The 12822-nt window shown below is 41.1% G+C and overlaps 1 protein-coding gene across 4 annotated transcripts in view; it reads right to left on the bottom strand.

Moving 5' to 3' along the window:
* Positions 1–12822, bottom strand: part of IQGAP2 (IQ motif containing GTPase activating protein 2) — a 131698-nt gene that overhangs the window by 59214 nt on the left and 59662 nt on the right. For all 4 annotated transcript variants that reach the window (XM_065047367.1, XM_065047369.1, XM_065047368.1 and 1 more), the window contains exons 3-5: positions 4586–4742; positions 3422–3499; positions 282–358 (exon numbers count right to left, since the gene is read on the bottom strand). In XM_065047367.1, coding sequence (XP_064903439.1) covers positions 282–358; positions 3422–3499; positions 4586–4742 — 312 coding nt within the window. The remainder of the gene's footprint in view (positions 1–281; positions 359–3421; positions 3500–4585; positions 4743–12822) is intronic.

The raw sequence follows: 12822 nt of genomic DNA, 5'->3' as shown, positions 1-12822 counted from the left end.
TTGTTCCTTTATTTGGTTTCTGTTGCAGTTCTTTGAAGTTATATATGTACTTTGTGAGTGGTGCACTCGTTGAGAGAGGGATGTCTGTGCTAAATTCACTAGTCCATTTTTGTTTCGAAAATCATTTGCCTAATAGTCCTGAAAAAGTTGGACTTTTGTCTCTAACTTTAAAGTAATGGACTTGTAAATTCTGACAGGTTTTGATAAACTGATTAGCCTAAAATAGTTCAAGACTTACATTCCTAGCTTTGACTGTAACTTTTATTCCCATCACTAGTTACCTTAGAGCATGAATGCAATATATCATCCTAGGGATATTTTTCCGGTCGTAGACATCTGTAGTTTCTGGATAAAAGATCTGAAAAAGAAAGAACATGCAGTTAAAGGAGAATACACATTACTGTGTGGAAAAGTAGCTGAAATGATATCTCTGCAGAACCATACCTTAGACTTACAGAAGTTCAACTGTTACTCCTATACAGTTATGAATCAAGTCTCTTCAGCTGTTATTTTGACTTTATTAAACTCTTCCTTATGAAAACTACTGATAAAACATAAAAGCTACTTATTAAGAAGCAAGAAAGGAGGTTAAGACGACAGCATTTCAGCAAGATTTTTAGAGAAGGTCCTCCAGCACAAGCTCAGACAGTAATGCTTGTGTTCTCCTACATGCATCCAAAACCTGGGACGCAGTTACAATTTGCAAAGCCTCATTGTGAACAAAACACTATCAAATATGGTTTAAAAATGCAAAATTCTAGTTACCAGCACCCCCAACTGTAAATGCATAATTTATAGAGAAAGATATTCAGATAGAGGAATATTAAGCAATTTAGCCAAAAAGTCACATCATAAGTTCCAATTCTGATTCTACCACTAATTTGTTCCTGGCCTTGGTCCCAGTCACTAAACACTATTTCTCCACTAAAATAAAATAAAATAAAACACTTAGCTAAATGTGAGAGCTGGCAGCATGCTTCCAGGCCAGCCACTCGGGGCTGCAGTGTCCCATGGTTAACAGGACAAGATTGAGTAAGGCAAGAGCACAGTTTGCTCACAGCAGCTTTAGGAGGGACACTTGAGAAAACTTTTGGACACAACCATCCTCCACAACAAAACCAAAACATCTTGGAGGAGGGATGGCAGGGTGGAAATCAGCCAGCTGAATGAAGAACTCAACTGAAACAAAAAAAAGCCTGACCTGAGAAAGGCAGGACTTTCCCCATCTCCATGGCATTTCTGATGGCAGTTGTGGGTGCCCTTTTCTGTTTACAGTCACCTGCAATTACTTTGCCTGCAGTGACTGGCCACTAGCACCCACATTCCTTCAGGCAGCCATCCAAACACCCCCACAGTGCCAAACCCCATAGTACATGGGGCAGTGCTGGGGCCAGCCCCACTCAGACACCCTAGGGCAGCTGCTGGCCAGCCTGGGCAAGGGATTACTCCCCCCAGGCTGTGTGCAGGTACTAAAGTGTCCAAACAAGCAGAGTATGTGTTTCTACACAGCCCTTTCTTAAACAGTTTTAATCTGGAAAAGACTCACTGATGCCCAGAAACAGCAGCACAGAGGGTAGATGGCAAATGAAGATCAGTAAGGAAGAAGATACATATGAAAGGCGACCCAAGAAAGCAGCTGACGGAAGAGAAGCAGCAGCATGACCACACAGATGCACTGGAGTGTGCAAGGACAGTCTGGAAACAGGGTAGAGGCAGAAAAATTGGGACATACATTAAAAGAAAGAGGCAGCAAGAGACGTGGTGAGAAGTAGTAACCTAAAGGGGGCAAATATTTAAGTTTTCTGTTTTAAACACTATTACTTTCATGCCCCCACTGAGACTGCTCTAGCAAGCAGATATAGCTAAAACACTGCTAGTGTTCCTATTTGGCTACACATGGGAGAAGCACCCTGAGCATTTCTACCCATGGCACTGGTCATCCACAGCAGCCTCAGCCCATGCACACCAGCAGCAGTGGCACATCACTGACACTACAGCATTACCTTCTCTTCAGATTTGTTTCCTAAACTACAGAACCACAGAATGTTAGGGATTGGAAGGGACCTCAAAAGATCATCTAGCCTGGTTCCTGCTGGAGAAGAAACACCTGGATGAGGTTACACAGAAACGTGTCCAAGGGGGTTTTGAATGTCTCCAGAGAAGGAGATCCCACAGCCTCCCTGGGCAGCCTGTTTCAGTGTCTGTCACCCTCACTGTGAAGAAGTTTCTTCTCATATTTGAGTGGAACCTCCAGTGTTCCAGTTTGAACTCATTGCCCCTTGTCCTATCATTGGTTGTCACTGTGAAGAGCCTGGCTTCATTCTTCTGACATGCAGCCTTTACATATTTATAACCATTAATGAGATCCTCCCTCAGTCTCCTCCAAGCTAAAGAGACCCAGCTCCCTCAGCCTTTCCTCATAAGGGAGATGCTCCACTCCATCATCTTCGTGGCCCTGCGCTGGACTCTCTACAGCAGTTCCCCGTCCTTCTTAAACTAAGGGACCCAGAACTGGACACAATATTCCAGGTGTGGTCTCACCAGGGCAGAGTAGAGGGGAAGGAGAACCTCTCTTGACCTACTAACCACCCCCCTTCTAATACACCCCATGATGCCATTGGCCTTTCTGGCCACAAGGGCACAATGCTGACTAATGGTCATCCTGCTGTCCACCAGGACCCCCAGGTTCCTTCCCCCTCCACTGCTCTCTAATAGGTCATTCCCCAACTTATACTGGAACCTGGGGTTGTTCCTGCCCAGATGCAGGAATCTACACTTTCCCTTGTTAAATTTCATCAGGTTATTCCCTGCCCAACTCTCCAGCCTGTCCAGGTCTCTGGATGGTAGCACAGCCTTCTGGCGTGTCAGCCACTCCTCCCAGCTTAGTGTCATCAGCAAACTTGCTGATAGTACAGTCTATTCCCTCGTCTAAATCGTTAATGAATATATTGAGTAATATTGGCCCCAGTACTGACCCCTGAGGCACTCCACTAGATACTGGCCTCCACCTAGGCCAGTATATATTGAATAGTATATATTTGCCAGTATATATTGAATATATTGAATAGTACTGGTCCCAGTACTGGCCCTTGAGGCACTCCACTAGATACAGGCCTCCAACTGGACTCTGCCCCATTGACCATGATTCTCTGGCTTCTTTTCTTTAGCCATTTCACAGACCGCCTCACTACCCAATCATTCAGACTACAGTTCCTCAGTTTAGCTGTGAGGATGCTGTGGGAGACTGTGTCAAATGCTCTACTGAAGTCAAGATAGACCACATCTACTGCTTTGCCATCATCTGCAGCTACCCTGCCTTGTAGACTGGTGCTTACAGTAAGTCTATGCTTAAGCAGACAAAAGGGGATCTCAGTGAATCGGTGCCTAGATCTAGTTTCTTTACTCAAATTTTAAGGCTTACCTTAGGCAGACCAATGGACTCCATTGCTCGCAGCCACTGCACAGTGTTGTCAGTGTGTCGAAAATGAAGGCCTGATCTCTATTGGAAACATAGAAGGAAAAGATGACAAAAACTGTATAAAACAAATTCTCTAGTTATTAGTCCTCCTGTTGCATCTCAATTTTATATCCTGAAGCCAAGTTCAGGGAATTGTTCAGTAGCTTTTTGGAGAAAAAGCTGGCTGTCAAATATCAGGAACCACTACAAAATACAGAAGTGGTAACACTACATATCAGTATTGTGAAGAACAGATAAGGAGCTCTTGGTCACTGTTCAGATCTGCCTGAATACCTGACCCTTCCTACAGCCTATACAAACAGCAGTTAAAAGAGCAAAGTGGGAAAGTATTTTATTTAGTTTTATTATTTTTAAAGAGTCAAAGTAAAGGCTGAAAGAAACCTGAACTCAAGTTTTAGAGATTTTCAAGAGAAGCCTTTAAATTTAACTGGGATTCTTAACCATAGTTCTGTTAACAATATGGGACCCAGAGCAGTTTAATTTCTCAACTCTCAAACAACAGCTGGTGATTATATCTTGAAAATATCAATTTCAAATTTTTTCTACCACCTCTAGATGTTGAGATAATACATTCCATAGTGCTGCTAATGCATATACATATGTATTTTTATATTATTGAGGATCTTGGAAGCAATTAACAGTTTACACACATAGCAAGCTAAGTTTAGTTACTGGTAGCTTGGTCATTGCTTTTCAGTGTTTAATTTGTTAAAATAAACACACAGATCTAATTAAGTGAGTATCCTCCCATTCAAGATAGGGAAAGTTCAGAATAGTTATCAGGTTTAATTATTGAATTACTTTTGGCTCCTATTCCTAATAAGGAATAATTGTATAAGTGATAAAGCTCATGTTCTCTCTGGAGCCAGAAGTGTAATTTGTTCAGCATTAAAAACATTTAGTGACACTAGCATAGTTTTTCTAGGGGTAAAGTATTTCTAATTTATCATGCTGGCTTCTTAGTGTTTTGTGTCTTCCATCTAGTCCTGACAGCCTTATAAAAGAGATGCATAAAATTAACCAACCACACTTGGGTATCTTTAAGAGTTGGAAGACAGACATAACATTTTTTTGTCTAGTTAGTAAGAGAACTGAAAAAGTTATTACCTTATAGCGTGCTTGCTCCACATCATAGATCTTTTTATCTGACACCACATTAGGGGCAAAGAATTTTGCAAGCTTGGCAAGGTAAACACCATTTCTTAAGCCTTCTTCCAGCTCTGTAGTTGGGGGCAGCTCTTCTTTCAAGCAGACCTCCATCCACCTACAGAGACATAATTTGAAAAACATGGTTATTTGTGATTTTAGCAGTTTAGAAGTGACATCTTTCACCCACAACCATCATACTTTTAATGTCACCACCACAACATAATCACAGTTAGTAAAAGGTACAGATTAAGGAGAAAATTCTCTTATTCACATGGCAGATCAAAATTACTAGACAGAATCATATCTGCACTGTGTGGTCACGACCTGTCAGTAACCAAACAATGTGTTTTGAAGTATGTCCCCTAAGGGCTCTAATTTATTTTGAGTTTTCACACTGCTGTGTGAAAATATTCAGATCTGTTGAACAGCACTAGGCTTTTAAATACAGTAATTTAAGCTGAAAATGGAAAAAAAACCACAAAGTACTGTGTCTTACTGATGTTTGCATTTTAAAAAAAGCTCTGTTAGCCTATGCCAGGGCTGAACCTCAAGAGCACTGAGGCCAGCAGTGTGCTGGTCAAGGTTAGTTCCTGCAGCCAAGGTGTGCTACAACCCAAGATTGCTGCAATGCTCATCTCTGTACAAAACACTCCTGCAGCTCATCCTCCTCCTGCAACACATGGCAACTCCCCACATTTACCTGTGAAACACAGTGAGAGATGCCAGAGAAAAGACTGAAGCTTTTTCTTTAATCTGCCCAAGGTACTCAATGCATTTGAGGTCTACCTGGCAGTGACTTGGCCCATCACCCATCAGATGGGATGGCTTCTCATCAAACAGTGACTAAACCCTTCGAAGTAGTAGTTACTTAGATGCAATAGATATGGTATAAGATAGAAAACAGTAATTATGAAATATATAGCCAATTCAGAAGAGCAGTAACAAACATAAAACCACATTATCTATTGTTTTTTTATGGAGTAGTCAAGAGAAATATCTACCAAAGCACTCCTGAAAAACATTAGCAACCTCATCACTGGACCAGAAGTTCCTTACATTGGTGTTTAAAATGTTTTGGCCCTGTGATATTATTCTTAGTTCTAGCAGCTAAAACACGTCACAAGAACTATAAATCTGGTTAGTTTTTTCCCAATTATTTTTTTCCTTAGGTAATCTCTGCTCTTGTTAGAAGGACATTAACAGCACTACAAATGGAAAAGAACAAAGCTGAAGACATTAGTTCTCTTTACTTACTGTCACTAAGGCAGCATTGCTATATGCTGCACAAGACAGCATTACAGATCTAACATCACCTCCACAAGGGTGACTTCAGAAACCAGAAAGCTAGAATCCAAATTGAAATGGAGCCAGTTTTTCCCCCACCACAGAGAAGAAAAAAGCTCGCTATATCATTTTATTTCACTTTAAAACTCAAGACAAATGACCTACTCCATTACACTTTTGGATTTGTTATAGGACATATGAAAGTTGTTTCACTGAAGCACAGACTACCCAAATAGCTCTTCAGGAAACCACCAGCCCTAAATCTGGGACAGTATCACACAAAGCTGCATGAAGCAAGTATAATTAGGAGAATTGTAGTTTTGCAGTATAAAAACTGCTTCAGTGAGGAGAATCATAACTCTGGCAAGTTTCCTTGCTCTGTCCTGCATTGTGTGTTCACATTATGGGTCCATGCCAAGGGTCCCAAAAGTCATTCTTATTAATGACATTTTATAGACTAAATAAATACACACACTAAGACAAAGTGTCATGACATTTGTCTTCTCCAAAACAGGGGACAAGAAAGAAATAAAGAATATGTACTCCCAGCAAATGTGGGTTTTACCTGAGCCAGTTAGCTCTTTCTATAGAATTTATTTTGTAATATTTATCTTCTAGAAAAGAGTTGCATGAATAGCAGGAGGAGCTTGCTGAGCCACAGGAGCTCACCACAAGCTGAAACTGACCTTGTTGTCCAATGGAGCATTTGCAGTGATATGAACCATATGCCCACACAAAAGCATTTGCCAAGTTGCATTGGGCCTTTTACACTCCTAAGTATCAGCTTTCTTATGAAAGCATTTTTTCTGACCTCTTCAGTCCAGAGCACCAAAAAAGATCACACTGGAACTGTCTTTGAAGATACACACTCATGCCCCCCAAAATTGCTTTTCTTCCTTCTGGTGCAAAAGTTTGTTACTTAGAAGCAACTTTCCCCTGCCTTGATTCTCAGGTGACTGGTTCAGAACCAGCTGGTACTCCCTCTAAAATCCAGCCAAACCCTGCTGTTTGCCCTTCCATCACAAGCAGCTCTTCAGGTTTTCCTTAACCGTACCATTGAGGTTCACCAGCAGAAAAAGCTCCATGTGTCAGAACCAGCCCAGATATTACATTTGAATTTTGAATCCTTACAGTTGAATTTGTTTTAGCAAGGCAACACTTAGTGCTAAGAAGGAAGGGCTGATAGCCACCTAGGCACAACACTAGGAAAGAACAGCAGCCTTCAGAGCAGACCTAGATTATAATTAATAACCTTCAAATTCTTGTTCTTGTGACACAAAGAGCTTGCTATTTATAGCTTGCTGCTGTTTATGAAAAGCAGCAGAATGAATGCATTTGATTGGGTTGGGTCTGGTTTTATTAAAGAGTCCATATAAAATTGAGTCATTTCACAAGCTCTAAATGAGATGCTGATCCAAGGTGAAAGCTACTCAAACTTCCAAACCTTCTATAATTCACTCAGAGCAAAACCATTGTGGATTTTTCTCCAGCATTGTGATGAGCCTTTAAGATTAATCTGGAACTACTCTGTTCTGGACAAGGGGGCTGCCTTATCTGCTGGGTAAATGCAATACACCCAGGGATAAACAGGAAACTGTATGAGGAAGAAAAGAAACCAGCAAAAAAAGGGTAACAAAGGAAACAGTTCTCAATCCAACAAGTCCAGAAAACATGCAAGCAAACATCTCTTTTTTAAAAGTGGAATGTTAGTAATTTAGTGGAAAAGAAGAAAAAGTAGAAAGAAGTGGAAGAGACCTGAAAGATGCAAAGTGTTTCTTTCCATTCGTACCTAAAATTCTTTAAATGGTATCCATTCTAGAAAAACTCATAGGTCTGCAATAGAGCAGCTGTAACTTACAGCTTTTGGGAGGCATTCTCCAAGACTCAGGACAGAGCTACAGCTGTATTACACTTAAGGTAAGTTTTACCAACATTTGGAAGTCGCAGAACTTAGCTACAACAAGGTCTACTGTGAAAGGATTTTCTCTATTTTGCACATGTGTAATCAGAGGAAGGAAAAGCCTCAGGATTTGCATAAAAGCCTACCAATATGTGAACAACCCTGCAACTTTTAGTTGTGCATAGGGCTGCTCAACTCTCTTACTCTCTCCTAGAATATATTAAGATATCTGTAGCACTTTTCTCCCCAGTGCTTACAATTACAATAGCTTTGTTCCCTTTACACTGGCCCAGTTAAAAGGGAATTACGGTTTTAGACCAAAAGAAGCATTACTTTCAGGTTGTGAGGTTCTGCTTTTTAAGACACAATTCAGTGAGTTTATGAAAGTTATTATATGACATGGTGCCGACAGGAGGAGTAGACTGAACTGAAAAAGACAAATCTTTCTACTTCTATTTCTTTAAGTGAAACAGAGAATATCGACCTGACAAAAAGGATTTATAGGTACCTTTGGAGCAATTTATTTTTCTTTGAGGCTAAAAAAGCAGCATTGCCTTTGGCTCACCCACTGGTTTCCTGAGCACACAGTACTGCAGCATCAGATTTAAGTCTGTTACAGAAACTGTTCCCCACAAAAACTAGTTAATACAGTGGCTATACAAGACAAAGGAACTGTAACTCAGTGTCAGACAGTATGTTTTTCTTTAATATGAATCTCATGGAATAATACTATTATAGCTATCAAATGTCCATGTGTATTTCCCCAGTTTCTTTTTCTATAATGCAATCTCATAACTAATACCATGTTTTTAACAGCCTTTACTTACTGACAGATGTATGCCCTGAAAAACTACCAGTGATGAACCAGGAGGGTTGACTTGGTCTCTCATCACAGCTAAACCCAAATGCCACTTTATGGTGGAGGGACAAAAGGCAATCTCAGAGAGCAGACCAAAACACGCAACATCCCTGAAGTCCTTGGGTAGCACCATCAAACATTAACTGCTATTTGAACAGACATGCAAGGTTTAGTCTTATCATGCATAAAGTCTTCAACATGCATAAAGAGATGTTTTCAGGGAGACAGATACTTGGGATCATACACCAGTATGCATAATACAGCCTGCTTTTATTTTCATAACACTGCAGGTCTTGCCAGTGCAGAAATGGAGAATTTCCCCTAGTAGAAAACTCAAACCCAGGCCTGACCAATGGAAATAAATCTTAAACTAACTCCAACACATAGTAATGGAAAGCCTGTGAGGAGTGAGAACTGAAGGTACAGTTTCCTTTTGCTTTGCTCAGTTCTGTTTTGACTCTTGGCAATCTGAGGCAGAGAGGTTCAGCAGTGTATTTCTGGCAAGATAACAATAGTGACTTCTGTGCCAGACTAACAAGCAGTGAACAGCATGCTGCTCACTAGGAGATTCCAGTTTCCACGTTTGACCACGCAAAACAGCAGCAGTATAATGAGCTCAGGCTTGCAGTTTAAAAGCAAAAAAAATATCCTAGATCTCATTCAGGGCAAGGGTCAAGAGAACTAGAAGCACCAGTGCTACACTGTGAACTTAACCAGTTATGAAGTTGTCATTGACAGTCCATGTGGTCAGCAAAGCACGCACTGCTGGCCAAAGGACTGAACACTGGCTCCAGCATTTCCAAAGAGAGAATACATCGTAAAACCCACCCAAAGCCCATTGTATTTGGCACAGGCTGGATATCGCAACAAAATTCACGCTTGTGCTGCCCTGTCCTTTCAGATTTATGCTGCAAGGTGCAGATCCAAGGGCACCAGGTTTTTACCTCCTGGGAAGCAGAGATTTGGATATACAAAGATAGGACTCCAGAGCCAAAACTCAGAACACTGGATGCTGCCATTAAAAAGGTATAGCACAGGCAAAGTGAAGAAAAGTTACTAGCAACTTACTATCTCCCTGGCTCACAACTGCAGCTTTTCAATCCAGTTCAGCACACACATATTGTGAGGAAGTAAAACAAGACTGTTGACCTACAATATGGCCATCTCATTCCAAACAAAGGATGAAAAAGAATCTTGTTAGGAGAAAGAGTAACAATCAGTACCAAAACAAAATGCTAGATTCTAACTTTAAATGTCTGAAGTGATCAGATTATTTTTAAGTCAAAACCTTTATTTGAAGATTGTCAGAAATACACAAGTCTGAAACATGACAAATCATCATTCAGACTTCTGTATTGTTTCTCTAGTTTCTGAATCTTTCTGATTTGTTAAATCTAAGCTCTTAACTCCTCATTTATTTTTTTTAATGCAATATTTAATATTTAATGCAATATTTTTTCCACCAACAGTCCCATAAATATTGTTTTAAAAAGGAGAGAGAGAGTGGCAGAACCAAGGTAGGTGTATTGCTTAGCTGAGCAGGGGTGGTTGTGATGGCAGCATTAATTTGTTCACAAGGAAAGTCTGTAACTTTGGAATTTGTCCTCATTAGACTGCAGGCTTCAGCATGATATATCTCCTAAACCAGAAACCTTAGAAAACTGTTGTTGCACAAACAACTACATGCTGTTTCCAAAGCAAAAGCATATAAAGCTTCTAGCCATTCAATGAAAACAGATATATGCAATTTGAATAGCATCACAGTGAGAAGTATGAGTTGTATAAAAAAACCCCACAAGCTTGGAGACTTCACTTAGGAGGCTATGAAGAGCAGTGACAGCAGGCAGCTGACAAAACTACTTTCTTCAAACCTTTTTTTCTCATATACTAGTGCAATTGAACCCCAAATCTTCCTTACAGTCAGGAGCCTTGGCTCAAGTTATAGATACAGCCCTCTGCTGCCAACTCACTCCTCAAGCCAGACACCCTGGAAGCATCATCTTCTAAATTTGATGCTCTAGATTGATACTCCAGCAACAGTGTCTACTGAATCTCAAGTTTTATCCATCCTAAAAACATACTTTGTCTGAAATAAGTCAAAACTTTGTGATGTGGGCCACTGGAGCAGTGTGGGGAAGGCAAGCATGGTGCAGGTCATTTCAGGCATGACTTCTCTTATGTTGCATATAAGAACTAACTTGAAGATAACACTATGGAGGACACTGACTCATTTGACTACACAAGATCTTGCTACTTCAGCACATGAAATAAGCATCAAATCAGTGGTGCAGCTGACATGCCTGAGGGACAGAATGCCATCTGGAGGGATCTAGACAAGCTTGAGAAGTGGGTCTATGCAAACCCCATGAGGTTCAACAAGACCAAGTGCAAGGTCCTGCACCTGGGTCAGGTTAATTCCCAGTAGCAATACAGGCTTGGAGATAAAGAAATGACTTAGGAGAATTGGTGAATAAAAAGCTGGACATGACCCAACAATGTACACTTGCAACCCAAAAGGCAACTGTGTATTGGCCTGCATCAAAAGGAGCATAACCAGCAGGTAGAGGGAGGTGATTCTTTGCTGGTACAGCCCTACCTGAAATCCTGCATCCAGCTCTCAAGTTCAGTAAAGACATGGACCTGTTGAAGCGGGCCCAGAGGAAGCCACAAAAATGATCACAGGACTGGAACACCTCTCTTGTCGGGAAAGACAGAGTTGGTTTTATTCAGCCTGGAGAAGATAAGGCTCTGGGGAGATCTCATTTTGGCTTTTAAGTACTTTAAAGGGGCCTCTAAGAAAGATGAGGACAGACTTTATAGCAGAGCCTGTTGGGATAGGACAAGGGATAATGGTTTTAAACTAAAAGAGAGAAGATTCAGGATAGACATGAGGAAGAAATTTTTTACAGTGAGGTTGGTAAAACACTGGAACAGGCTGCCCGGAGGTGTGGTAGATGCCCTGTCCTTGGAGGCATTCCAAGCCAGGCTGGATAGGGCTCTGAGCAACCTGATCTAGTCTGATCTAGTTGAAGATGCCCACTGCAGGGGAGCATTGGACTAGATGATCTTTGAAGGTTCCTTCCAACCCCAACTATTTGATGATTTTACGATTCTAAATCTTTTAGCAAGAGGCTTATTAACTAGTAGTACTTCAATTTTTTTACCCTGCTGTGAGTCAGTTCAAGTTCAAAGTTGCCTATCTCTCCATCTCTAGCTAGTGGATTTAGCAGCATCTCAATGTATATTTGTGATTACAGTTCTACCAGGGAGAATACTGACTTTCAATAAGAGCTACACTTAAAACTATGAACCATTAATGTATGGATTCTTCATGCACATGTATTAAAATAATATGAATCTCACTGTGCATTACTGAGTTCTGTTGAGTCGTGCACACCTGCATGAAGAAGCAGTGATGACTTGCGCACCCCATAAAGCAGACTAGATCAGTAATAAATCATGTTGGCAACATTTTTCCACACCAGATTTGTGCTGTCATGGCAACAATACTATATTTGCAAAATAATCTTAAAGGTGTTATAAAATTATGGTTCACAAGATGGCAGCACTGATACTATTTCTTGTTTTAGTCTTTTTTTTTTTTTTTTCCCCAGCCATCCCTTATGTGGGTTAATCAGTGATTAGAGCCTACAAGGCAACGTGCTCCTCAGGAAAAACACTGTGGAGCCTTGAGAGCAGCAGCAGAGCCCTGCAGTCGTCACAGGCTGCTGGGCACCTGGCAGCAGCCAAGTCCTGTTTACTCAGCACTGCTAAGGTAGGGAAAAAAAAAAATAGAAAAAAACCCCAAACCACAAAGACTCTTCAACAACACCCCAAGAGGCAACAGGAGCACATGTCTGTGTTTCATGACAGCCCCCAGTCTTTGCAATCAGAACAGGCTTTGTTTTGCTGTCTGTTTCGTTTGCAGAGACATTAAGATTTAACACTGAGTATCAACCACAAACTCCTGGACTGCTCTGTAAGACAACATGCTGAGCAGGAGCCAGTGCTGACAAAGCCCAGGCTGATTGTCACAGGGATGCCTCATCTTATCCCCCTGCTTGTGGCCCTGCTCTAAGCTGTCAGGAGCTGGGGACAAATGCTGAAGAGGCAGGAGAGAAAGCAATACCAGGAAGGGAGCTTGTCATGCTT

The sequence above is a fragment of the Columba livia genome, chromosome Z (assembly GCF_036013475.1).
Source record: "Columba livia isolate bColLiv1 breed racing homer chromosome Z, bColLiv1.pat.W.v2, whole genome shotgun sequence".
Taxonomy (NCBI): Eukaryota; Metazoa; Chordata; class Aves; order Columbiformes; family Columbidae; genus Columba; species Columba livia.
This window is presented reverse-complemented; position numbering and strand designations above follow the sequence as displayed.